Below are 26707 nucleotides of genomic sequence, written 5' to 3' on the forward strand. Positions count from 1 at the left end.
CTCAGTGCTGACCCGGTTGAGGTCATTCGCTTTGCAGCAATGTCTTGGCACATTGCCTCTACCTTCTAGGAAAGTTACACAGGTGTCTTTTAGGGCTGGAAAAAGAAGGTGCTGCAGTCTTCTTGGGGTTGAGAGGAGAGGCAATCGCGAACGTCCTGTCCCACACGTGTTCTGTCCCACTCACTCTTCCTCACCAGGTTTCCTCCTACAGCACAAGTCTCTGCACTCACTCCCGCCTCTCTTGGGACCACATTTGTCCAGATATCAGGGTCATCATCCTACCCTCCTTCCTCCTTTCCTTCCTTCCTTCCTTCCTCCCTCTCTTTCTTTCTTTCTTTCTTTTTGTTTGTTTTTTGTTTGTTTGTTTGGTTGGTTTTTTTTTTGGTTTTTGGTTTTTTTTGAGACAGGGTTTCTCTGTGTAGTCCTGGCTGTCCTGGAACTTTGTAGACCAGGCTGGCCTCGAACTCAGAAATCTGCCTGCCTCTGCCTCCCAAGTGCTGGGACTAAAGGCTTGTGCCACGACCGCCTGGCATTTTTTTTTTTTTTTCTTTTTTTCCCAGAAGACGTGGGAGGAGGCGGGCGGGAGCAGGCGGGATTCGAGGTTGGCCCAGGTTGGCCCAGAACTTACTATGTAGGCCAGGCTGACTTACTTTGAGCTTATGACAATCCTCCTGTCTCTACCTCCTATGTGCTGAGATTATAAGCATGTGCCACCACGACTGGCCTAGGTTTAAAGTTTTATGAAGTGTGATTTTGCTGGTTAAAGCCCAGGCTGACCTTGAACTCACAATCTTCCTGCCTTTGCTTCTCAAGTTCAGGATTTACAATCCTATGTTACCAGGCTGGATACAGAGTTTCATTCTATGTTGCCTTCTCAGCAAGGCCTTCTCTGACCAGTTGATTATAATTAAATCCCAGACTACACACCTGACTCCTTCTATATTTCCCTAAGACCTCATCCTTATACACATGACTTTAAAAAGAAATTTTGACAGGGTCTCATTGTCTTGGAACTTGCTATATAAACCAGGCTTGCCTCTGCTTCCAAAGTTCTGAGTGGGATTACCACAGTGGGCCACCACACCTGGGCATGTTTTGTTTGTGTGTTTTCTTTTTATCTATCTATCTATCTATCTATCTATCTATCATCTATCTATCTATCTGTAAGTCCCATCAGATTTGGATCTTTGCTTTTTATATTTATTAATAATCAATTTACTCATTTATTGGTTTTTTGAGACAGGGTTTCTGTGTGAAGCCCTGGCTGTCTTGAAACTCACTCTCAAAGTCACAGAGATCCACGTGCCTTTATGGCCTAGCTACTTTTTATTTTATTTTTTTTAGGTTTATTTATATTTTATGTGTATGAATATTTTGCCTGCATGTATGTAGATTTACCACGTGTGTCTGGTGCCTGCACAACTCTTAAGGATTCAGTTTCCCTAGATCTAGAATTACAGATTGTTGTGAACCACTATGTGGATGCCAAGAATCCAACCTGGTTGTCTGCAAGAGCAACAAGTATTCATTTTTTAGTGTGGAGAGGTTGGAGACAGGGTTTCTCTGTGTAGCCCTGGCTATCCTGGAATTCACCATGCAGACCAGACTCACAGAGTGTTGGGATTAAAGGCATGTACCACCACGCCTGACTGTAAGAAGTGTTCTTAAGCACTGAGACAATCTGGAATCTTTCTCTTTTTTAGATTTTTTGAGACAGAGTCTCTCCATGTAGCTTTGTTTGTCCTGGAACTCACTACATAGACCTGGCTAGCTTCAAACTCAGAGATCCTCCTGGCTCTACCTCCCAAGAGCTGGTATCTAAGGTGTGTGCCAACACATCCAGCTCCCCCTGGATCTTTTCTACTGTTGCTGTCTCCCTACTGCCCAGGCAGCATCCAGGAATGAAGGGGTAAATGGGGTGTGGTGCAAGCTTCTGTCTATAGTCAGAGTCAGCTTCCTAGGATAGGCAGATAGCTGCTGGCTGGCACTAGCTTTCCTCAGGATGAATGCTGGTCACAAATCATTCTTTTAGCTCTCAAAATTTTAGCCAAGCATGGTGGCTCACTCTTGTAATCTCAGCACTTGGGAGGTGAATTCAAGACCAATTCTAAACTTGAAGTCAGCCTAGGCTACACCTCCCTCCCCACCACTACTGGGGGTGGGGGGTGAGGAGCAAGAAAATCCAACATGTATGAAAGTACACACACCTGTAACCACAACCACAACACTTGGAAGATACAAAGTTTGAGGTCAGCTTGGGCAGTGAGACACTGCCTGAAATGAGAGATCAATCAAAATCAGTCATTTTCATTGATCAGTTATATACAGGGCATCCCTCACACACCTTCCAATTTACTACAAATATATAGTTGTCAGTCTCTTGGAGCCATGGTTACTATAGATAGAACTGATAGGTCATTTTGGTGCCTTCATTGGACTGAGCAGTAAGTACCTCTAACTGCTGAACCATCTCATTGGCCCCCACTATGGTCTTTTTTTCTAGAGGAAAAGTATTGGGGAAGGTATATCTGCTCTGCATATCTGCTCTGCTCACAAGATGACATCAACGTCCGACAGTCGTACGATATGGGTACCACATTCTCTGAGAACTTCCACCCTATGTGCCTTTAGTGAACAGCTCTAAGCCTTTCTTTTTTGTTTTCATTTGTTTGTTTTTTGAGACAGGGTTTCTCTGTGTAGCCCTGGCTGTCCTGGAACTCACTCTGTAGACCAGGCTGGCCTTGAACTCAGAAATTTACCTGCCTCTGCCTCCCAAGTGCTGGGATTAAAGGTGTGTGCCACCACTGCCTGGCAAAGCCTTTCTTTTTCTTGCCTCTTGGTCCTGCATGTACATTTCATCTGCCATGATGAAACTCCCTCTTGTCATGCTTCTTGGTGACTGGCTGCGCAACTGTGAGCAGGTGGCAGCTTGCAATATCCAACCTCTCCTTCTGCAGAGAGGAAACAGATTCTTTGAGGGGGTCATCTCTTCCCCACTTGTGGTCATTGCTCTTGAGTGTGTATCACACTATCCTGGTTGCAGGGCAGACATGGGACCTAGGGCTAGCCAATTACCATCTTCTAACCACAGTGACTAGGGAGCTGAACAGCCCACTCACTCTAATGAACTTATCTTCAAGACTTTCAAATCATTAGGGCAGAAACAGTTCCTTTCTGTCCCCGATAGAATAAAAGCCTGGAACTGCTGGCAGTTGCTGCTCTCACAAATGTGTGTGTGTGGCGGGGGTGGGGTGGGTGATTCCTTCAGCGGCACCAAGATTAAGGCTAGAACCAATCCTCCACCTAGGAGTAGATCTCCCCATGACAATAAAATGGCCGTTGTTGACAAGTGGCTTTTTCTACCCAAGCCACTTTGGACTGGACTCATTATCCCCAGAACTGCAAACAAGCCTCTGAGCTACCGCAAACACCAGCTTCTTTATGAAGTGCTGTCCCCTCCTCACCGGAGTCTGTTTTGCACCAGCATGGGCTCTTGGGCTTATATTGCCCATGCTAGGTCTCCTTGGTCCAGCAGTGCTGCCAGATCAGATGTTTGCCCAAATCCAGAGCCCTGTGCCAGGCTAAGCAGCCTTTGGTGGACAGTATGTAGTACAACTATTGGCTTATTTATTTATGAGATAAGAGTCTCTCCCTATATAGCCCTGAAACTTGATTTGTAGACCAGGTTGGCCTAGAACTCAGAAATCCAACCCGCCTGTCCCTGCCTCTTGAGCACTAAGGCTCTCAACACCACAACCAACTTGGTTTCTCTCTATTGCTCCTGAGTAGGCCTGTCTCCTTTCTCCTGTAGTACCAAGTCTCAGGCTACCTTCTAGGCCCCCTTTCCCCCAGCACTCAAAGGGAGACGTGTTGGCAAATACATATTGCTTTATTTAGTGTTTCTCTGGATTGCAGAAGTGTCAGCAGTGGGCTGAGAGCCCCAGAGGGCACAGAGGGAGCTGGGCAAACCCAAGGACCTCTGGGGTGGAGAGAAGCAGCAGAAATAGGTGATGCCCTTGCAGTTCCTCCAAGGCCAACCCTGTCCCCATGCTCCCAGGTCACAGAGGCACCCAGGGCCAATAAAGACCCTACCATTCTTAAACTGGGTAGAAAGTATGTGTGTGTAAGGAGGTTGTTGTCCTAAGGCATAGACCCAGGCAGAAGATTCCCTCCCACCTGGTGGCTCCCAAGAGTGATTGCTGGTCAGAGAGCCAGGTGTATACATAAGACATGACCCTTGCTTTCTGGGCCTCCCTGTCCCTGGAGAAGGCAGTGAGCTATGATGAGGGCAGGCTTCACTTTAGGATCTTCTCCAATCTTCTAAAGTCTTCCCTCTGTGTGCCTGTCTGCAGCTCTGTCATTCTAGGGGCCCAGACCAGGCAATTTCTCTGAAGTCTTCCAAAGTCTTAAGACTTTTCCCCCAACTTTAGGGTGGCCTCAGACTAAGGTAAAAATATTAAAAACCTATTTTTTTTTTTTTTTAATGCTGGGGACTAAGCCCAGGGGCTCACACATGCTTAGCACCAGTTCCACCACTAGGCTATACCCCAGTCCCTAAAAGGACATTCTTAAGGCAGGAATATGGGGTAGGCAAAGGTGGCCTCAGTCTCTTGGTAGAGGTCATAGTGGGCTGCAAAAGGTACAGGTGGATGGACAGACAGACAACGTGCCAAAGGAATGAGGAGAGGCTTGGCCAGAGAAGAGGGCCTCACGGTCCAGCCACTCAAGTCTTTCAGTTACATCCCTTGCCCTGTTTGAGTCAGGGAAAACACATCCAGTGTGTTTAGGGTAGGAAAATGGCTTTTTTTTATAAAAATAGTTTCCTATAAAGCATCAAAAAATCTCAGAGAAAACCTCAGTTAAAATTCCCTTCTCTTAGATATTTGGCATCAGCAGAGGGCTGGCCTGGCCTGCTCAGGCCTCTGCTTTTCTATTGCTGTGGCCCGGCCTGGCCCACTCCTGGGGTAGTTCCCTGGCTCCTGATCACCTCAAGAGAAGGCGAGCAGGGGACAGGAGTTGGCAGGTGGGCTTTGAGGACGTCTCTGGATCCCTGTCTGGAAGCTTGAGTCTTTGGTAACTTGGAGAGGGGAGGGGACGAAGCAAAGCATCAGGAGTCAGGAGGGGTCCACCAGGGCCTCAATCACCGAGAATTCAGTCGTGGGGCCACCTATGGGGAAAAGCCCAGGAGTGAGTGGAGGAGCTGCAGGGGCTTACAGGCTCAGGTTAGATAGTCCCCTAGTAGTCCTACAGGAGCCTTGGTCCTGAAGACTTTTCTGTTCCCATGGCAATACCTGCTTGCCAGAGTGAACCTCCCATATGCACACCACCAGTCCCTACAATCTTCTCCATACTTTCCCACTGCCCTCCTTACTATGACCCTTTTATGGCCACCATAGGGGCTCAAGCAACTCCTCTCTCTGGCCTTCCTGGGCATGCAACAGGAAGAAGGGGGACACATAGTTCAAAGACGGCTTGGTCCTTAGACCCAGGACAGCAGGTTGCACTCACCACAGCCAGGTGGCCATTCTTAGCCTTGGTAATGAGAAGCTCTGAGCCAGATGTGAAGTCAATGGTGCCATCCCTGCCTGGACCTCCTGCAAACGTGATGCTGGAGGCAGGGAAGCACATGAAGGCTTGTTCACAGAAATGGACCCCCCCCCAGGGTAGTCCTGTCCCCAAGTCCTTGAGTCACCCCCCTGCGTGCTTTACCTGCCCTGGTTGATATTGATATTGTTCACACGGTCAGCACTGAGGGCTGTCTTGGTTAGTGTCTCGATCACATGATCACTCTGCAACACCACATCTCCCTGGGGAGCAAAATGCACGGATGAGTCAAGCCTTGTTTAGGGCTAGAGGACCCCCTCCACCTCCAAGGCCTAAAGAGGTACCTTCTGCTTGTTGTCTTCACGCTGCACATGAAGCACAAATAGGCTATCACTCAGGCTACTGACAGAGATTCCTGAGAGGGGAGAACAGAGGTCAGGGATCGGCGGGCAGGGTCAGGGCAGGTCTCCTTCCCACCCGTGCAGGCCTCCACACTGGCTAACCGGTTAGGTTGGCATAATCAATTCTCTGCTTGACTTTGGCATCCTCTACGATGACCACGGCACTGGGTGTGAGCAGCAGCTGCCGAGAGCGAGGCTTGTAGCCCTTGCGGTCGTATTTTACCACAGGCACGGCATACTAGAGACACAGAACGGTGTGAGGGGCAGGGTCGGGATTGAGGGGTTGCAGGGACAACTTCCTTGCCCACTGATAAGGCCATGACCCACCTTTTCTGGCCCTGGGGCAGAGAACTGTGTTGGGGTTGGGGGACAGGGGTGGGTTAGAGTTGCAGCAGGTTCTTACCTGGATGGGTTCAGAGCCCAAGGCCTGAAGTACTCTGGGGCTGATCTCCTCTGTGCCTGTAACCGAGACAGGGGAGAAGGAAGTCAGGTAAGTCCAGAAGGGGACAAGATGGTGCTGGAAGGCTCAAGGGCTGGAAAGTGGGGGCTCACCAAGCCGTGTGCTAATGAAGAGTCTGGGGACGCTCTGGGGGTAATTGTCCTTCTTGCCCTTGAAAATTTCACTAGCCACCGCCTTTTGCTGCAGCTGAAGAGACAAAAAGAATACAGTGTCAAAGGGCTGGGGACAACCTAAAGGTCAGTCCTAGCAGCTCCCTCATCAGCCCTCTAGTGCCCCATCACCACGACTCCCGTCAGCTTCTCGCTTCCTGGTCCATCGTCCCCACTAAAGAAGGCAGAGAACTCCCCAGGAGTCATGACAGACCATCAAGTTCCAGGTCTGACTTTGGAAATGATTCCCACCAGGCCCCCGAGCCCCTGGAGATCCAGCTCCAGCGTAGGATCGTGTAGGTGGCTGACTGCCTTGTCGGGTTATCTAAGGTCCTCCTTATCCCACACCGTGTCGTTAAATACAAGGCACATCAACGACTGACACTAATCACTGAGTGGGAAGCTGAACCAATCAAGGCTCTACAACTTCTACCAACCAAAGCAAGCTGGTCTACAGCATGACTTCTATTTGCTTCCTCAAACTTACTGAAGCCTCCACTTCCTATATGAAATTCAATGAAAACCTGGCCTTCTTTTGAGGTTACAGCGTTGACCAGGCAAAATGCCTGCTATTTCCAGGGCCCCTATGGCCAAATACTTGCGGCTGTGTTCTCCATACCTGCTGCTTCCACTCAGGGCTGATACTCCGGCAGTATTTCCACACCATGTTCTTCATGCATAGCTCCCGTAGCAGCTCTGAAGCCTATGTGAAGGGCAGGGTCAGAACACCTTTCCAGCCTGCCTTTCCCACTGAAGACCCTCAACAGGCCCCTCCAGCCAGACAGTCCTGTGGAGTGTTTTCTCTCCAGGAAACTCATTTTCTTTTTTTTTTTTTTTTTTTTTTGGTTTTTCGAGACAGGGTTTCTCTATATAGCCTTGGCTGACCTGGAACTCACCCTGTAGACCAGGCTGGCCTCGAACTCAGAAATCCTCCTGCCTCTGCCTCCCAAGTGCTGGGATTAAAGGCGTGCGCCACCACCGCCCGGCTGAAACTCATTTTCATAGCCCATCTTTACCTTCTCTCCCCGCTGAGCCTTCCCTGACTGGATCTCCTGACACGACACCGGCTAAGAAAATTCCTGTGCTAAGTGCTTTGATATCCCTAATGCAGCAGGGAGGGCCCACAGACCTCTCTCAGGGCAGGTGGGGGCGTGGGCCAGGAGGTGTCCAGAACATTCCTGGGTAGCTGCCGCCTCAGGTTAAGCAAAAATGATGTGCGCACGTGGTCCAGAAAGAAGGCATTCTCAGGGCACCGGGGTGCATGGCGCAAAATGAAGCCACGGATGAGTCTAGGGGTAGAGGGGTGGGGTGAGAAACCTGACACAACATCCCCATACTCACTTTGATCTGTAGTTCCTGCCCACTGGCTCCCCAGCACTCACCGCCGAATGGTCTGGGCTGCCCATTTCCTCTTGGCTGCCTTCCTCCGGCCCAGTGTGCCACGCCACCATGACTGGATACAGATGGCTGTGGATACCACAGATAGCTGACCTTATCTTCTCACCGTGGTGGCCCACCCCACCGCTGGACCCTGCTCCTCCAAAAGACCCCTGCACCTGCACACCTGATCGCTTCACCCGGAGAAATTTCTGCCGCCAATGAAAGCCCCTCCAGGCCGCCTGGATCTTGGTGGCTATGGTTGGGGGAGAAAATGAACGGTCAGAGCTTGGAGCCCTAGTCGAGGGCCTGGCGTGGTCAGTGGTAGGCGTCAGGAACACCCATGTAAAGGGCTAGGCCAGTCAATGAAAGACAGCAGGGGAGTGTGGGGATGGGTTTGGCAGCTGTGTCCAGAGGCAACTGGGGTGGCTGGTGACTTTTGCTGGGGGTGACAAAAGGGGGAAGAGACCTGAGTGTGGCTGGGCAGGTTTCCTGGAGAGAAAGCCCAAAAGCAGTGGTTTCTATTCACCAGGACCCCTGTGGGACAGCAAAGGTGAGTCTCTCTCACCTAGACTCTGCCGTCGGACTTCCAGGGAGTCCTCTGTGGCAAACAAGGTCTTGGGGAATCGGATGAAGATCTTAGTCCTGGGAGGACAGCAGTGATCAGCCTCTGGATGCTACCTCCAGGCATCCTCCAGGCCCCAGAATCAGGCTCCACTTACCTGCCCATTTTGTACTCTTCTGGCTTGTAGCCGAGGTGTCTGACCAACACAGCCACCCCATCCTGGGGCCGTCCTGCCCATATGGGCCATGTCTCTGGGCACAGTGATTTGTACCTAGGAACGGAGGGGAATTTGCTGGGAATCTACAGGTGCTCCCACGGACCAGTACATGGAACACATGCCTGAGGGTCCCCATTTCAGAGATGGAGGACTTAAGTATTCCCATCTTCCTATGGCAGAGATGGGATTCATATTCTGGTTGGCTCAGGTCCTGTCTCTAAATAGCTACATAGCCATAACATCCTCTCTGAGCTCTGGCCACCACCATCTCTGATGGCATCCTGTCAATGTGCTCCTCCTGTGTCTCTCACCAGGGGCTTCAGGGAGGGTGGAGATGTGTACATTACTTATATTGTCTTTTCCAAGACTAACATTAGGCTTGTAGCGTAAAAAAGATTCCTGGCCTGGGTCTCACAGCAGCTGAGGGTCTCTGCACCCTCATATCTAAACTAGAGCTATAACTGTCCCTCCTCCCTCACAGGTTCCAGGAGGTGCTCACCCTCCCAGTTCATCCATTTACTGGTGGGCTGACCACACCCACCTCTGTAGAAAAGCCTCATATTTGCGACGATAGGCAAAGCCGGCTCTGCGCACGCGCAGATTCTCCATAAGTCCCAGGTACTTCACCTGGTGTCGGATGAGCACCTCGTCAAAGCGACCTGAGAAGAAACAAAGTAACAAAGTGACCTGAGAGTAACAAAGGTGGTCCTCAGGCTCTCCCTGAGAGGAAGTAGCCCCATCCCAGAGGCACAGCTCACAGCTACTGGAGTTGGAAGACTTACCGGGCTGCTTGGCATCGTTTGGCTTGATGCACCGGATATAGGCAGGCTCCTTAGACCTCAGGATCTCCACTAGCTGCAGGAGGCTCATCTTGAACTGGGTGGCCACCTGATGAGTCAAAGGAATATAGGAGGTTGGCTGGGGCTGAGCTGAGGCCACTGAAACCTGCATGTCCTCTCTGTCCCCTGCTTCCTCCCATCACCCCTGCTTCATAACAGAAGGGGCTGGAGTTCGCCCTACTTCCTTTCAGCCAGTTAGACCTCAGCTTAAAAATCCAGCTCTCGGGCTGGAGAGATGGCTCAGCAATTAAGAGCACTGACTGCTCTTCCAGAGGTCCTGAGTTCAATTCTCAGCAACTACATGGTGGCTCACAACCATCTGTAATGGGATCTGATGCACTCTTCTGAAGACAGCTATAGTGTACTCATATACATAAGATAAATAAATCTTAAAAAAAAAAAAAAGAAATCCAGCTCTCCTCCTCGGGGGTCCTGGTGACATCACACCCCATCTTCTCCCCCCGCCCTTCTTTTTTCTGGTACTAAGGAAGAAAGTCAGGGCCTTGTGCTCATTAGGAGAACATCCCATCTCTGAGATGCCTCCAAGCCCCTCCTTATTTGAGACAACAGGTCAGTCTAAGAAAAAGTGCACTGGGGAAGATCTTCTGGAAACGACCCTACACTGAGATTTTGAGTGTCAGTAGGAGATAGCAGGAGAGAAAGGCAGGCCAGGCAGATGAATGGCTAAGCAAAGTCTTGACATAGGGAGCCACAACCCTGCAAAGATTTAAGGCAGGCACAGGCAATGTATCAGAGTAGGGTTACACTGGAGAGACTAGATTTTATCTTTAGGAAAACAGAGAGCCCATGAGGAGTTTAGAGTGAGGGAGTGGCAATGAGATCTGTCTGTTAGATTATTTCTACAGCATTTATGTGGAAGATGGATTGGGAGGGGGTGGTGGGGAGCCAGGAGCCCCGGGGAAGACGTTGGCTGGCTCATAGGTGCAATAACAGGGACTGACTTGGAGCAGTGGTTACAGGGACAAAGGAGGAGGAGTTAAGAAGTACTCAGGCATAGAACTAGGCATCACCCAGAGTCTGAATGAAAAAGTGGGAAAAGTCCCTGGCCTGCGGGACTGGGTAGTGAGTGATCCCTGTCCTGAGTCAGGAAGAGAAGAACAAGGCTAGGGGGTGGGGGGAGGTGATGTCACTGGATATGGAAATCAAGGCATGCTACAGAGCAAGGGAGGGGAGGGTGTGGAGGTGTCCTGAGTGGGGAGATACTGGCTGGGAAGAGGAAGAGGCTCAGGCAGGAGGTGGGGAGGACAGGGTCAGTAGAGCAGAAACAAGGCCCTGGGTGGGTACCACAGTATCTCTCTAACCCATCTTGAAGTATTCTGGTCTCCTCTCCTTCCTGACCTAGAGCTGTCAGGCACCACTGGCCACATGTGCCTCCTTCAGCCTCTCCACCGTTGTGTTGTTCGGTACAGCTGTCTAGCTTGGCTTGGCCTCCTTGTGTATATGCTGACCTCCTGCTGCCTACAGCATCCCCCTACAGGTCCACTCGATAAGCACTTACTCATCCTCTTACCTCCAATGCTGCCTCTGCCTTGGAGCCTTCCCAGAGCCCTCCACCCCCCTCAGGCAGTTTGCTTCCTCTTAGCAGTTCCCAAAGCACCCATGCATGCAGTCCCCCAGGGCAGGGACTTTTCCAGCACTTTCATTCGGCATCTGGTCCTGACCACAGCCGGCTGGGAGGACACCTATTTGTTTCTGATTCCTCAGAGCTGAGAGATGTCTGCTGACTAAGCGGATCCACACAAGCACCCACACAGACAGGGGTGCCATGGGTACCCTATAGAGAGAAGCAGGGAAGCACACACCGGTCTACATTTGGGGAAACGTGGCTCATGGATAAAAACAGTTCCTGACAAGCCTGTCAACTCGAGTTTGAGGCCTAAGGAAACATCGAGTTTGATGTGCTGGAAAGAGAACCAACTCCAATAAGTTGCCTTCTGACCTTCATGCACACCCCGGCACATGTATGCGTACACATACATACTCAAATAAATAAATAAATAAATAAATAAATAAATAAATGTAATAAAGTGGAAAGAAGGGGGCTGGGGAGTTGTCTCAGTGGTTAAGACCACTGACTGCTCTTCCAGAGGTCCTGAGTTCAATTCCCAGCAACCACATGGTGGCTCACAACCATCTGTAATGGGATCTGATGCCCTCTTCTGTCTGATGCTCTTCTGTCATGGAGGCACGCACACAAACAGAGCACTCATATACATTAGTAAATAAATACATTGGAAAAAAGAAATAGGCAAAGATGGCCCTGAGAGCAGCTTCCCACAGACACCGATGGCAGCGCACATGGGTATTAACACGCTCATAGGCTCAGTGCCACGTAGGCTCTGGTCTGTAGTCAGTTACACACACCCGCCTCCATCCAGTGTCATAGCTTCCGTACCGTCTCTGGCCGCTTCTTGTCACTGAGTTCACTCTTGTCAAAGCACTGGGCCATGATAGGGTTCATGGAGCTGCACATGGTCTGTGAGGCAGAAGGGGGGTCAGGACTGAGCATATACAGTGAGAGATGCACACAGAGCTGTGGACACTCAACCCAGCCCAGTTCGCCTGTCTCCCTCACCTCCTTCAGGTTCCGGAAGAGGAGGTCATTGTTTTTATCCAGAAACCCTGGAAGGGGAGAACAGATAGAAGATGAGGGAGTATCCCCTCCCTGCCCCACAGGACCCAGCATCAAGATCCTTACCAGTCACGCTGTAGGTCACCTCTCCGGCATAATGCAGAAGGCGGAACTCCCCTCGGTCTAGAGATTTCCTGGTCTTCTGGTCAGCAAGCTTGTGCCTGAAGGCGTTAAGAACAGGAAACTACAGATTTCTGACCTGGGGCATGCCCATGCAGTTGAAGAGGCTTCAAGAGCCATCCAGGAAGGAGCCTGCAGGCCCTTGGGCTATCCCACAAATTTGTACACTGAGTGGCAGACTGTGCATGCCTGCTGCAGGGGTTCACAGAGGCTCAGAATAGTAGACAAATTTGTCCAGGGATGCATAGTTCTGGGAGCTAGGAGTAGGAGTATGCACCACAGGCATAGGACTCGTCTTTCATAGCCTCTGGCCAGTGCTCAGCTGTTTAGAGGGTGGTAAAGCTGCCCTGTAAATTTTCAGAATGGAAACTGTCCCAAGAGATTACTTACATTGTAAACACGCTTGTACCCTTTAGCCTACCTCTTACTTTTAAGAACCATTCTGGGCCGGGCGGTGGTGGCGCACGCCTTTAATCCCAGCACTTGGGAGGCAGAGGCAGGTGGATTTCTGAGTTCGAGGCCAGCCTGGTCTACAAAGTGAGTTCCAGGACAGCCAGGACTACACAGAAAAACCCTGTCTCAAAAAACAAAAACAAAAACAAAAAAAAAACAAAAACAAACAAACAAAAAAAGAACCATTCTGAGCCTGTAACCAGAGATACGAGCAAAGATGTAAGGCACAGAGGTGAGTGTGGTAGCCTTGTTCTTTCAGCAGAAACCCTGGAGGGTCGGCTGCGAGGGAGCTCATTGGGAGGATGCCTGCCTAGCGTGTCAAGTCCTATGCTCCATATTCAATACCACAAACAGAAAAAAAAAAAAAAAAAAAAAAAAAACCAGAGAGGCGGGAGCCCTCAAGGCAGGCGAGCTCTGAGGTCCCCAAGGGTTGCAGTGTTTGAAAGAAATATTTTGAAGAAATTCTTCTGCTTGATGATACAGGATTAGCCTGAGCTTTATACACAGTAAGTTCTTGACTTTGGAAAAAAATGTATAGGAAAAGGCAGGAAGGAAATGCCTGGAATTGTTACCAGGAATGACCGCAGGGTAGAAGGGTCACGGAAGCTTTGCACACTCCAATTCTCTCTAATGAGCAGTGTTATTTTTATAATCAAAAGTGAGTTTTATTGTTTGGTATGACTGCATATGCTTGTAACCCTGGCACTCAGACAGAGGATGCTAGGATCAGGAGTTCAAGGCCATTCTTTTCTACATAGTGAGTTCGAGGCTAGACTGGGCAACATGAGACCCTGTCTCAAAAAACCAAAACCAGCCAGGCATGGATTCAAATACCTTTAATCCCAGCACTTGGGAGGCAGAGACAGGTGGATCTCTGAGTTCAAGGCCAGCTGGGCTACAAATCAAGTTCTAAGACAGCCACGCTACACAGAGAAACTCTTTCTCAAAAAAATAAAATATAAAATTTAAAAAAAAAAAAAAAAAACATGGGGGGAGAGGGAGAAGAAGGTGGAGGAGGAGGACAAGACACAAATATCAGCTATGATAATATAGGCCTTTATGTCCAGCACTCCAAAGCAGTTGATCTCTAAGTTCCAGGTCACCCAGGGCTACAGTGATATCTTGTCTTAAAACAAATATGCCTTCCCCTCAAAAAAAAATTTTTTTTTCTCCAGTGTTCTGTTTGCTTCCTTCTTTCTTTCTTTCTTTCTTTCTTTTTTTTTTTTTTTGGATGGGAGCTCACAAGATGGCAGCCCAAGTTAGCTTCAAACTTGCAGCAGTGATCTCCCCCGCTCCCCCTTCACTTCTTGAGTGTATAAACCATCTAGCATAACCAGAACCAGTTTTGCTTCATGCTTAGCTTTCTGTATTGATAAGCAAACAGCCCTCAAGGCTTTTGAGTCCAAAAGCCCTGGGACATCATCCCAAGTTCTTTTTAAATTTTTTTTGGTTTTTTTTTTTCCGAGACAGGGTTTCTCTGTGTAGCCCTGGCTATCCTGGAACTCACTCTGTAGACCAGGCTGGCCTTGAACTCAGAAATCCACCTGCCTCTGCCTCCCAAGTGCTGGGATTAAAGGCGTGCGCCACCACCGCCCGGCACCCAAGTTCTATAATCTAAATATATTATATTATTATTACCATATGAGTGAATTTTTCTAAGTGTTGGTTAGATGAAGCACAAGGCTAGGAGATGAGGTGCATGCCCACAGTCTGTGTGCTAAGCCTCCCCAGTTTAGGTTAATCCTTTTGGTTTTTTTGTTTTCTTGAATTCGATCTATAGCCAAGATGGCTGTAAACTACCACACAGCTATGCCTTCAAGAATGGTGTTGCTACTGTGGCGGGACCCCCGCCACCCACAGCCCCAGCAGCCCACTCACGTCAGGAAGTGAGGGTGGTGCTTGACAGTCTCCTCCAGCTTCTCCAGGAAAGTCAGGTCTGTGGCCTCCCCAGGGCGCAGACACTCTTCATCCTGCAGGGCAGCACACAAGGTGAGGGAGTATAGGGGCCACCATGTAGGAAGCCACAGGCACAGGAAAAAGGGCCAGCACCTCAGCCTACCCTGCCCAAGCCCACACTCTGACCCAGTGGACACAAGGAAGGAAGGAAGGAGGAGGCTTCCCAACTGTCTCCCAGCATGAGGCTTCAAGACACACACCAAGATGGAGATGATGCCCTTGAATTTCTCCTCCACCAGGTCACAGATGATCTTGTTGTTGAAGTACTGGACAGGTTCCCACTACACAGAATGAGAAGGGCAGCCATTATAGGGTTCTGTACCTTCTCCCGGGAGCCCCAGTGCCTAGTTTCCCATGACACGCAGGGCACCCCAACACCCCAGGACCCCAGGCACACACGTACCGCGATGCCCTCAGCCTCGTATTCTTCCTGTTCGGACTTGAGAGTCAGCTCAATGAAGAGCTGCTGCAGCTTCTCATTGCAGTAGTTGATGCAAAACTGCTCGAAGCTGAGGAACAGTGGGAGAACCCACAGTAGTGTGGGGACACAAAGTAAGGATGGGAGGTTGGAGGTTGGGGACAGGACAGGACAATCAGGGCAAAGAGATGCAAAGCAGGGTCACAGCTAGGGGTGGGGAGGAGGCAGGGGTCAGAGGAGAGGGGCAGAAGAAATCAGCAGGCAGACTGGAAGGAGTAAAGGCACAGGACTGACCTGTTATGCTGAAACACTTCAAAGCCATAAATATCCAGGAGCCCAAGAACTGTGGTGCTTCGCCAGCTGGGGCTCTCAGCGTCCTAGGATCAGGCAGTCAGCAAAGAGCATGGGTCCCCAGTGTCTGCCCCAGCTCCCCGCCACAGGCCTTCCTGACCACCCACCCTGTCTTCTCTGGAAGTAGCATGGACTAAGCGCTCACCTTAGAGGCCAGTGACCTATTGATCTTTCTGACCAGCCAGGTGAAAGTGCGGCTGTACACAGCCTTGGCAAGAGCGTCCCTTGCATATGCAGCCTGTTCAAGGTTCAGTGGGCTTAGGAGCTGCCACAGGGGAAAAGACAGGAGATGAACGCCACAGACATCCTTCCGTCCGACCTCCCCTCAGACTCAGGCATGGACAAGACGTTCTCACCACCCTGCCTCCTGAGCTTCATTAAGCGGGAGAGTTGTGGTACTGTTTGGGACACCAGGGGGAAGCTGGTGTAGCAGCCCCATTTTTGGAGGTGGGAGTCTTGGCCAGCTCACTGTCCCTCTCTGAGCCATCTGCCATATGCCCCTCTAGCACTACTGAGGGCCCCAGTAGACAAGCAGAGGGGAACAACAGGCTGGGCTCCCTAGGACTGTGCACACCTCTTGTTCCCGCCGCCAGTCTGAGTCTCACCTCTTCCCCCTTGGCAATGATCTTCCTGTGGGTCAGGGCTTCCCTAAGAGTTGTGCCTTCCACACCAAGGAGCTGTCAAGGGTAGGGTGGACATAGTGAGGGGCTGGGTCCTCTTGCCTCAGCGCCCCCTCCCTTGCCCTAGGCCTGCCACACTCACCCTGGTCAGATATTTCAGCTGGTTCTCAGTAGTAACCTGGGCATTGCTGTCCTCATCAGCAGCAAAGTGGATGTTGCCCAGATGCAGGACGCTGGCTACGATGCTTAGCAAGTCCTGAGGGGGCAGCAGGGGGATGCGGTGGTTATGGTGTGGGGGAGGTCAGAGCAACTAGGAGATGCTCAAACAGGAAAGGGGATGGTTGGTAAGAGCCTCAGGAGCAGAAGGGGGCTCGAGGAGAAAAGGGGTCCAAAAGAAGTGGGTACATTTGGGGTGTGAGGGGAGGAGGGTTCACAGAGAGCCCTAACCTCCACTTCATCCTCAGTGAAGTCAATGACAGACAGCGCCTTCCTCACAACCTTCCAGTCACTCTTGTCATTGATGGAGGAGACCTTGGCACACTGGCCCTGGAGAGAGAGCACAGATGGGTTGCTGCCACTGGCACTATGCCCCTGGGTGGCATCAACCCTGCTCCCAAACCACTCACCTTCACCAGGTACAAGTAGCTCTGGGGGTTCCGTTCCAAACCCAGACGACGAAGGGTTTCCTCCTCACCCCCCTCCAGTAGCTGGTAAAAGACGTGGAAGTTCCGTTCTCCATGATTCTGGTGTACTACTCGGGATTTCTCCAGGAGGTAACTGAGAATGTGGCCTCCCACAGGGGCACCCTGTGGGTAGAGTGGAGACCAGGGACGGGACGGTCAGCTGGATCAGGGGAAAGAAGCTGTCTTCCTCTTTCTTCCCTGTAGTAAACCTGGGCTCTAATTCTCACTTTGCCACTGGCTAAGTGGGCTCAGGCAGCCACTCTGCTCTCACCTTGTTCATCTAAGAAATAGAGACATAGCTCAGTGGTTGAAAGAGCTGCTCTCACCTCAGTGGGCACACACACACGTACACACACAAACACACACACACACACACCAAAAAAAATAGAAAAGAGGGTGATTCAACTTCAGTCACTGCCAGGCATTGCAAATTTAACAAGCCTGATAGTGCACTCCAGCTCTTTCCTCTCCCACACTAACTCCGGCTTATGGCCTCTCATCTTGGTCAATAGCAACTCTGTCCTGCACAGTATTCAAGAGAGAAGTTTGTAGTCCTCCTTGGAAGCCTCACCGCCTCCCCCGTTTCCACCACCCCCCCCCCGTCCCCTTTACTACTGCCTATATCCAAACAGCCAAGCTGCTTTAACCTTGAAAACACCCAGAATCCAATCTCTGCTCATCACCTCTATGTCTACCACCCTGATCTGAGAGGCTGCCATCTGTCAGCTACATTACATCAGCCTCCTAACCGGTTCCCCTGCTTGGCTGGGTTCCTCTGTCATCTACTCCCAACAAAGGCCAGAATGACCTTTTCAGTAGGAAAGTTACATCACGACACGACTGTTCAAAACCCTCTGATAATTCCTTTTCACTTGGCTTTTAAAAAATACTCTTGCTGGGCTCTGAGGATAGCTCCCAGTGTAGCTGGCGTTCTTATCATGACTTAAGGTCCTTGGTTTAATTCCCACACCAAGGTAAAAAAACAAACAAACAAACAAAAATCTTTGCAAAGATCTAAAAGACCCTCGGTGTATCTGGCTTCCCAGTCCTGTTTTCCTGGCACCTTGCTTTCTCCTCCAGCTTCTGGCTTTACTGTAGTCTTTAAGCACACCAAGGGCTTGGCTTCTTCAAGGCTTCAGTCCTCATATCTACCTGGCCTCATTCCCCAGGCAGCTGCTACGCCTGCTCCCCAGTCCACCAAGCCATTACTGAAATGCCATTTCCCAGTGAGGCCTTCCCTAGTTGCGTGGAAGACAAAGCTGTGGTGGTATGCTCCTGTCACCCCAGCCACTCAGGAAGAAGAGGCAGGACAATCAGGAGTTTAAGGGCAATCTGAACTACAAACTGAGACTATCTCATTAAAAAAGAAGTCATTACCTTATTTTATTTTCTGCTAATGCCTGAATTATTATGCTTCTGGAAGAATTCACCTATCACTCCAGGAGGCAAGATCTGTTTGATTTCACTGCTCCAAGAGCAGCACCCAGAAGAGTGCCTGGCACATAGTAGGCACTCAACAAATATTGAACCTCCTGAATGGCTAACCTCTCCCCTCCTTATCTTCAATATACCCACAGGTACCTTGAAGTCAAACTGCACGTCCATGTACTTCCCAAACCGGCTGGAGTTATCGTTGCGGAGAGTCTTGGCATTCCCAAAGGCCTAGGAGGGGATAGGAATGTGAGGGAAGCCTGGCATTTTCTGGTTCAACCCTCTCCTCAGATGCTGCTGTCCCCTCACCTCCAGCACAGGGTTGCTTTGCAACAGGCGGTCTCGCACTGCGCCACCCCGTTCAGGGGCTGGGCAGGTCTCTGCATAGAACTGGAGCAGTCTCTTGGTGGCCTCCGTCTTGCCTGCCCCACTCTCCCCAGAAATCATCACTGCCTGGTCCCGACGCTCGGTGCGAAGCGCCCGGTATACTGTGTCAGCCACTGCAAACCTGGGGCAGAGGTTAGTCAGGGAGTTCCCAGGGTGGGGGAGCCCCACCTATACCTGAAGGGACCACTCTTGTAAAATGTGGGGGTTTTAACCTAGAAAATGGAGACGGGGAGGGACAGGTGGGAAGCTCTCACAGAGTTCACCCACCCAGCTGACGATCACTCTCAGTGGGGTGCCAGCCAGGTGGAAGCTGGGCACTTGTATGAGGCTGGGAGTCCTCACAGGTGGGCCATGTTAAGATAGTTAAAGGAATACTTCATGAGTGAGCACTGAGCTCAGGAGCTGAGGTCCTGGTTGGTGAACAGAATTCAGACTCAACTAATGAGAACTGAGGTGACTCCAGGGTGAACAATCATAGAATTCTTCACCAACCAGTGAGTAGCAACCAGTGACTCAGTCAGCCAGGAGTCAGGGAATCATTTCAGAGTGGGGTTTGGATGGGGTCACCTTTCGTGAGAATAGGGTAGGTCACTCCTGGAAAGGCAAGGGAATCACTTACAGATGAGGTGGCACTTCATAGAAACTGACGCCACGGTAGCGTTCCATATGCTGCCGGCTGTAGATCTGTAAGTCTCGGTAGGGGTTGACAGAGACCAGGACAGGGCCGATGTAGGTCTAGGGGGGTGGGCAGAGGAGAAGGGTCAGAGGCTTTTCCTGAAGGTTCCTGGTGCTACCTTCCCCTAGGTCTGTGGGTCCAGCAGCGCTGCTCATGGTTCTCACATAAATGAGGTTTTCCCGAAATCGCCGCCGGAGGTTCTCAATGAAGGCAGCCTCACTGGTGAAGTTCTCCAGCAGAACAAAGTCCTGCACCCCCACCCGGTCTCGGGCAGTCAAGGCGCTCTCCATGGTCACTCGGACCCCGTCACTGCCCAGGGCCTGTGGGGAACCAGCCACAAGGCACTGTCAGAGTCTGCAGGTTACAGCCTTGTCTCCTACCCCGCCTGCAGGATGTAGAAGGCAGGGGCACTTGGACACAGGCTACATAACGTTCGGGACATATGGCTGGGTCACAGGATGCTGGAATGCATAAGAGGAGTCACATGGGACACATGGACCGTGCACACAACCCACAGGAGCACCAGGGGCCCAGCCGACACTGAACAAGTGCATGGAATCCAGGGAGGCATAGTTTTGAGTGGAGAAAGGTGGGTCATGAGAAGGAGCTCCTAGGAACAGCAGAAAGAATGCTGTGTTGACCTTGGACAAATCTCCTCCTGTCTCAGGACTGCTTCCTCTTCAGAGAAGAGGAGTGAGTTAGTTCAGGTGACCTCAAACAGCACGTGTTACAGGTGCTTTGGAGGACAAATGGTTCAGAGTGAATTCTGCAGACAGGAGGGGCCATTTCTCCTCCTCTCATCCACCCCAAATTCCCAGAAATAGAAGTTGTTTAGGGATCAGGCAAGAGATCATGTCCCAGGAGAGGATTTCCCCATGGGCCACCACCACAGCTGGACTTGCTGCCCACCCCAGAAGGGGGTGGCCTGCCTCCCTCAACTGGAGCCACTCCCTCCACTCCAGCTGCTAGGCTCCCCCCACAACTCCTCCATGGTTGAGAAGTCTCAGGAGGTGGAGGGTTCTCCCAGGGGAAACCCAGCTGCCACCCGAGGGTGGGGCAGGTACAGGCTTAGCTAGACCCTCAAGCTGTGTCCAAAGCAGAGCTTTCCTTTCAAAGAGAGCCTCAAGGATCTAGAAAACGTCAGGGGATCAAGGAAGAGGAAGATATTGGGAGCCGCTGTAAATTCCAGGGAGGTCACCAAGTCTCCCCTGACCCTGGTTGCTGATCCTAATTGCCCAGGAGTTCTCTGCTTCTCCATCACCCCTAAGAGCCTGGGGCCTGTCTCCCTCAGACCTGCCCACCACTGACCCACCCAGACCGAAGCTGCTGCCAAACACCGCCGCAGCCCCCGCCCCCTGGTCCTCAGGTGGGAGGGGTCTGGCCCTGGGTTCGAGCGTTCTGCAGCCCTTTCCGCCTCGGCCTCCAATCCTAGCAACTTTTAGGGTCGTCTTCCACCGAAATTCCCGGGCCGCGCCCGCTTCAAGGCCTGCCCAGGAGCGCCGCAGGCCACCGAGAGACACCCCGGACCCCCAACCTGCCCGCGCCCATGCTCACCGACGCCCGGTAGCGCATCCTGCCGAACCCGGCGCCCCGCTCCACTGCCGGTGCTCTTGGTCTGTGCTCGGCCGCGGCGTCACCGAGGGAGGGGTCAGCCCGCCCCCCGCACCGCCCCTTGCAGGCCCCTTGGCTTAGGGGGCTCGGAGTCTCGACCCCTGGATCCCTTTTGCAGCCGGTCTGGCCCGGCTGGGTGGGAGGGGGCCTCGGGACCTAAGAAGGGGCGCGCGAGGGGCGGGGCCTCCTGCGTGCCTCGGGCTCCGCCTGAGTCAGGTTTTCCAGGAGGAACGTTGTTAGTTCCAGGGTGGGGCCCGGAACCCGCGCGGCCGCCGCGTCTACACAGCTCCGGAACTCACTTCCGGGCTCGTGTCTACAACACGGGGCCGGACACCCCGCGCAAGACCAGGGCTGAAGACCGTGGGTCACCGGCGAAGCAGGATTTCCCTCCCCACCCCCAACTTCGAGTCCCGGGAAAGTTAAAAATAGAACGAAATGTCCAAATACGGCCGGCGCCCCGGGACAGGCGGAGCCTCTGTACGGGACACTGTCCACCCCCATACATACTCTCGAAGGACTGGCTCTGTTCTTTAAATCCCTAGAAAATAAATTGTTTGAGACAGGGTGTCATTACGGAGCTCAATCTGGTTTGGAACTCAAGATCCTCCTGCCTCAGCCTCCTGAGTGCTGAGATTACCTGTGCCAAGGGTGCCCAGGGAGAAAAATCTCTTGAAAGAACTCTTCCCCAGCAAAGAAACAAGTCCTAGTGTCAGAATTGGCAGCAGGGTGCCTTTTTTTTTTTTTTTCCCAGCATGGCTCCTAAAGAAGCCTGTTTCCTGGGTGGGCAGCACCCTTCCGACTTTCCTACATGTGCAACCAATAACCTTATGGTCCAGCCTGAACATCCTCCGGACTCCGTGCCCTGCCTCATGGGCTCCTCTCCTCTCTCCCTTCCTTTCTGGTCTCTCTGGATCCTCGTTCTTCCCTGAACCCAGGCCATCTGCTGCCTTCCCTATCCAGCTCCCAGCAGCAGCACCCTCGCTGGTTCTCTGACGACAACAACCCTTTTTAGGCCCGAGAAGAGTGTGTGAGAGGAGTGGAGTGGACTCTGGCTCAGTTTGCCACCACTTGTGGCATATGGGTGTCTAAGGCAAAACAAAACAAAACAAACAAAAGCCAGCCTGGCCTTTTCTTACTAGCAGGATGACCATGAGCAAGTGCCTTAAGAGACCAACAGTTTGTCTTTAAAATGAAGCTAATACTTGCCAGAATTGTTGGGTTGCCTGAAATGAAGCACCAACCAAGCCCTCAACACCACTACCCTCTTCCTCTTTCTCGCAGCCACACTCATTCTACACATATGCTTCGGGACTTAGGGGAGAGTCCACTCTTCTTGTCTAGTGGGGAAAGAGCTCGCCCCTATATCTGCCACTTGCAAAGGGTTCTCAAGTGCCTTATCTTTCTATTCTTCACCCTTTGTAAAGAACCTGAAGCATATACCAAGGATGTAGACTTGGTCTAGGGAGGAAAGGGGATGTTAGGACCCAAAGCACCAAAGCGCCCCACCCCTTGGACCCAGACTCCCGGGGGGGGGGGGGGGGGGGGAGGGAGGTGAGCCTGCGACAGGTGCTGCCTGCAGCCTCGAGAGGAAGGATGGTTCATTACTTCGTGAACAACAGCCTGAGCCACAACCCGGAGGTGGGGGTGGAGTGAGGCGCCAGCTGGGGAATGAAACCCTTTGGAGCGGGCCTGGGGAATGGGTGCTGCAGGTGGAAGATGGGTGAAAGACAGGGCAAGGGGAGCGCCCTCTACGATGCCGCCCCCCAGGTTTAAAAGCATAGAGAGGATACGACCTTCAGCCCACCCCGGAGCATTAGACCTGGGGCGGGAGAACTTGGAGTCCCCAGCAGTAGCTGGGCTCTCTCCCCTCCCCCTGCTCATCGAGCTCCCTCCCGCTCTGGCCAGTGAAGTCTGGGTGGGAGGAGCGCGCTGGAAGGGGAGGGGCTTCGAGGCCGCAGTGCCCGTCCCGCCCCACCGCGTCAAGCGGCTGGAATGAGGGGAATCTGCGTGTGGAGGGGTCCGGCGGACTTCACCCATCCCGAGCGGCGCAGCCGCATTCCTAGGATGCCCTATGGCGCCCCCACAGACACCGCCCCGCATCGGAAGGAGGGCGTGTCGCCGCCGCCCTGCGGGCCTGAGGCCAGCCACAGTCCGGGCAACTACTCCTAGCCTGCTCCACCTCTCTGGTCAGGGGCTTGAGTCCAGAGAGGGAAGTGAAGTGGGGAACCAAGGGTGTGAGGGACACCGCCATGCCAGGCGCTTCCTGCGTTCTTAGCTTGTCACTCCTGTCAGTGCCGGACGCACACCATGAGTTCTGTTGTTATTCTATTTCAGAAGGGGGAACTGAGAGTAGGTAGGTGAGACGATTTCTAGACTTGTATAAGGAATGGGACTGGAACCCAGGACCCCTAATACTACTACGGTAGAACTGCCCTGACCCCTACCAATAGTTAACAAGACTGCATTGACAGTTTTCCTCAGTGACCCAGGACAGGAACCTGTGACTACTGATGTTTACGGGTGGCAACTGGGAAACACCTGAGGCCACGGGACCCACAGCATGGCCCTGGGCTTAAGGATGGCTTCAGAATGGAGTGAATGACCCAAGATTTAATTCCTAAAAGCACCTCTGGGGCTCCTCCTACCTGGGCAGATGTGTACTGGAGCTATGGGGAAAGGGGCTGACAGCAGAACTGGTTCATCCAGTAGCCCTTACCCAGTGTTTTTGAGCCTGACCTCTGGTGGAGTGAAGGGCCAGAGGAACTGCTCTGATTTTCACTGAGGCAAACAGGGAAAGCACAACTACAGCCTGCCTGGTAGGTCAGTGCTGGCCCAAAGCAGACACTCTTGTTTTGTCACTGTGTAACCCAGGCTGACCTGGGACTCAGTAGCCTCTTGCCTCAGTTTCCCTTGTGCTGAGATTACAAAAGTATGATATCATGCTTGGTTTAATTTAGATTATCAAATCCATTTTAGGTCTGGGCCCAGGCTGCCCCATCAGAGACTGTTAGAGGCTTCAGAGACTGGGTGGGAGTAGGGGTGCGGGGGAGGTGTTACTCACAGTGCCTAATTAAGGACTCTGGCTCCAGAACTATGGATCTGCTAGAATTCTTTACCTGAGAGTCCAGCAAAAATAGACAAAGTACCTTGTCCCTTAATGAGTTCTCACATTCACTGTCCCTCCCCGGAGAGGGGGACAGCATCTCTAGCTGGTAATCATGACCTGGCTGGCATTCAAGGCTGGTCCTCTTCCCCTTATACCAGTCAGATCAGTCACCACCTGCTAAAACCTCATTCCTGCTTTTCCATCCTGCTCCTCTTCTGGACCAAAGTTAACAGTCTTCTTCTGCTCTCCCGTCTGGCATTTACAAATGCAAATCTCACAGTTACCATCTCAAGTTAATGGAGAGGAGGCTTAGAAAGCACAGCTCCCCCGTGCAAAGCTTGCCCCTCACACTCATTGCTTCTGTCAAGCACCAGAGAGTGGACTCAGTTTACTGCACTGCTTCTGTATTAATCTGTAACTGAACAGGTAGCCCTTGCCAGTCCCTTCCTTCTTCACTATAACACAAAGCCAGGAGGTGCTGGTTGTACCCCTGCTGACAACCACCAACCACCAGAGAGACTGCATGTTCTGTGGCTTTGCACCTGCGGCTTCCTTAGCCCAGCTCTCTCGGCCTACCCACCTCACTTAGTCATACCCGAAGAATCAGCTCAGGAATCACCTTCGCCATAGCTCCTTCTTAATTTCCCCTAATACACAGCCTCCTCCTTACTAAATTAATACTAGTCATCTGCTTCCTTGTCAAGACTGCCGGGAGACTGCTCCGATCTTAGGCAAGCACTCAGCTAGGCACTCAATAACCCACTGGTGGGCGCTTACATGAATGAATGAATCTCAGAGGCCCGGAGAATGAGCAGGAGCCTGTCTCACGCTGTAATTGAATATAACTATGGTCCAGTCATTCATTCTCCCATTCATCTCTGAGCCTCGCACCCACCGCATTTTCACAACCGGCTCGCAGGGATCACCAGCGCTCCTGGGCTCCGGGGGCGAAGGACGGGAAGGGGCGGGGCGCGACCTGTTTCTCCGGAACCCAGAGCTGGGAGGGCCTGCGGGAGTGGCCCAGAAGGAGCACAGAGTGCCTGGATCCCGCGCCCGCCCCCAAGAGACTGAGCCCCAGTGCCTCCCGGTCCTGAGACCCTTGCACTACTCGGGCTGAGCGAATCCAGTCTCAGCAATACCCAGCTAGAGATAGCAGGAGCACAGCTCTGGCAGCTAGCTGAAGACGCACAAACGCCTACCCCTCCAGCCATCTGGGACTCTGTGGGTTCGTCCCATCCCTCGTGTACCCACCGGCTTGGTTCTTCGGGTGATCGGGTGGGGGCTGGGCTGGACGGCGTGGCCACCTCCGGAGTCCGCAGCCCGGGTACGCTCTCCCCGCCCAGGGCCCGCTAGGGGCCGGGCCGCCGCCTATCGTCATCCCCCGCAAGGCCCAGGCTCTGGCGCGCGCGCCCTTGGGCCCCGCCCCGTGCTGGTGGCCCTCCCCAGGGCCCAGGCCAGCGCCCGCCAAGGCTTGGTGCTGCACTTCTCTATTAACTCGCAGGACGAGACGCGTCACAGTTATACTCGGGCACGCGCACACGCACACATTCCTCCAGTAGAAGACCCAACTCGGGCTGTAGTACTTGGTGGGTGAGAACACCAGATGCGATTCTCGGTCTTTAAGCAAACCAGACCCTCACTATACTGCCTTTAGTGCTAGGCCAGTCCTCCCCCATTTCTAATTTTCTCTCTTCTTTCACCCACCTTTTCGTTCCATGCTGTGAGAGTTGGGCAATCCCAGTTTTGCGTGCCCGTGGGGGAAAGGGAAGGAATTAATTGTACTGTACGTCCGCAATTTTTACATGTACTAGTCTTTTGGTGTCAGAGCACTGTCATCTTGCTATGTCCAGTTTTCCAGCTAAGTCCATTTAGGTTGAGGAAGCTGGCAAAGGAGTTAAAATCCAAATCTCCGATTTTTAGAAATCCTTTCTAGTAGCCCACAATCCCTTACCCCTTCTTTTCATATACTTCTTGTCTTAATGGTTTCTGTCTCCATCAAAGATCAGAACAGCTCCTCAATGCTCATGTCTTTCCAGTGGGGTATACAGAAGGGGTCGCCCAGCCCAGGAGAGACCCCACCACCATTCCTCCCAGCCCACAGTATCATCATAGCTTACAAGTTTGCATGGCCTGTGTGGATGGACCACACGGATGATCTCTCCCGTTGGTATCAGTTCTACTTGTAGTGCCATTCCGCTGTGTGGAGAGCCAGCCTGCAGAACGCAAAAACTACCCAGCGGCCCACTGGCTCTGGCGGCTCCACTGTCTCACGCTGGGAAGGCCAGTTGGTTCTGCTTCAACTCCAGCCCCTGGGGATGTGGCTGGTCCAACTTCTCAGGACACAGCTGGAGCAGACCAGGTCTGATTGGGAGGTCTCTTGGCCAGAGGGTGGGGCAGGAAGAGGAGGAGCTGAAGGATGGAGGAAATGCCTGTTGTCTCAGGTAACCAGAGGAGCTGATGCATCCACCCATGAGGGACCCTGGGCTCCAGGTCAAAGGTTAGGAGACAAACCCCCCCACCCCCTTTTCAGCAACTCCCTGGCAGGGCCTCTCAAACTGCCCCCTCTTAGATTAAATTAGCCAAATAATCATCCCCTAACCAGAGGCACATCTCTCCACAAATCAAGAGGGTCCTTTATGCGGTATTTACCCTCTTGAGGTTCCTGAAATTTGGCTGCCTCTAAAAGTAGT

At 52.1% G+C, this 26707-nt stretch overlaps 1 protein-coding gene across 3 annotated transcripts; it reads right to left on the reverse strand.

Annotated features, from left to right (window-relative positions):
- Window positions 1-3870: 3870 nt before the first annotated feature.
- Window positions 3871-26511, reverse strand: Myo1c (myosin IC). 3 transcript variants are annotated; one of them, XM_034506308.2, is made up of 32 exons: window positions 26135-26511; window positions 19465-19620; window positions 19244-19359; window positions 18547-18745; window positions 18388-18468; window positions 16750-16929; window positions 16571-16669; window positions 16266-16379; window positions 16109-16180; window positions 15649-15768; window positions 15447-15529; window positions 15138-15243; window positions 14935-15015; window positions 14657-14748; window positions 12272-12366; window positions 12149-12195; window positions 11969-12049; window positions 9496-9601; window positions 9255-9372; window positions 8654-8767; window positions 8500-8576; window positions 8119-8187; window positions 7937-8021; window positions 7684-7843; window positions 7174-7257; window positions 6498-6591; window positions 6349-6404; window positions 6048-6183; window positions 5889-5959; window positions 5710-5807; window positions 5509-5608; window positions 3871-5167 (listed from the first exon to the last, which is right to left on the reverse strand). In XM_034506308.2, exons 1-32 carry the CDS (start codon window positions 26207-26209, stop codon window positions 5141-5143), a joined length of 3192 nt encoding a protein of 1063 aa, XP_034362199.1. In that variant the 5' UTR covers window positions 26210-26511; the 3' UTR covers window positions 3871-5140. The 3 variants fall into 3 exon arrangements, with proteins under 3 accessions (XP_034362199.1, XP_034362201.1, XP_034362200.1); XM_034506310.2 differs by lacking the exon at window positions 26135-26511 and adding an exon at window positions 25269-25423; XM_034506309.2 differs by lacking the exon at window positions 26135-26511 and adding an exon at window positions 20855-21302.
- Window positions 26512-26707: the final 196 nt, after the last annotated feature.

Source organism: Arvicanthis niloticus, chromosome 6 (genome assembly GCF_011762505.2).
Source record: "Arvicanthis niloticus isolate mArvNil1 chromosome 6, mArvNil1.pat.X, whole genome shotgun sequence".
Classification (NCBI taxonomy): Eukaryota; Metazoa; Chordata; class Mammalia; order Rodentia; family Muridae; genus Arvicanthis; species Arvicanthis niloticus.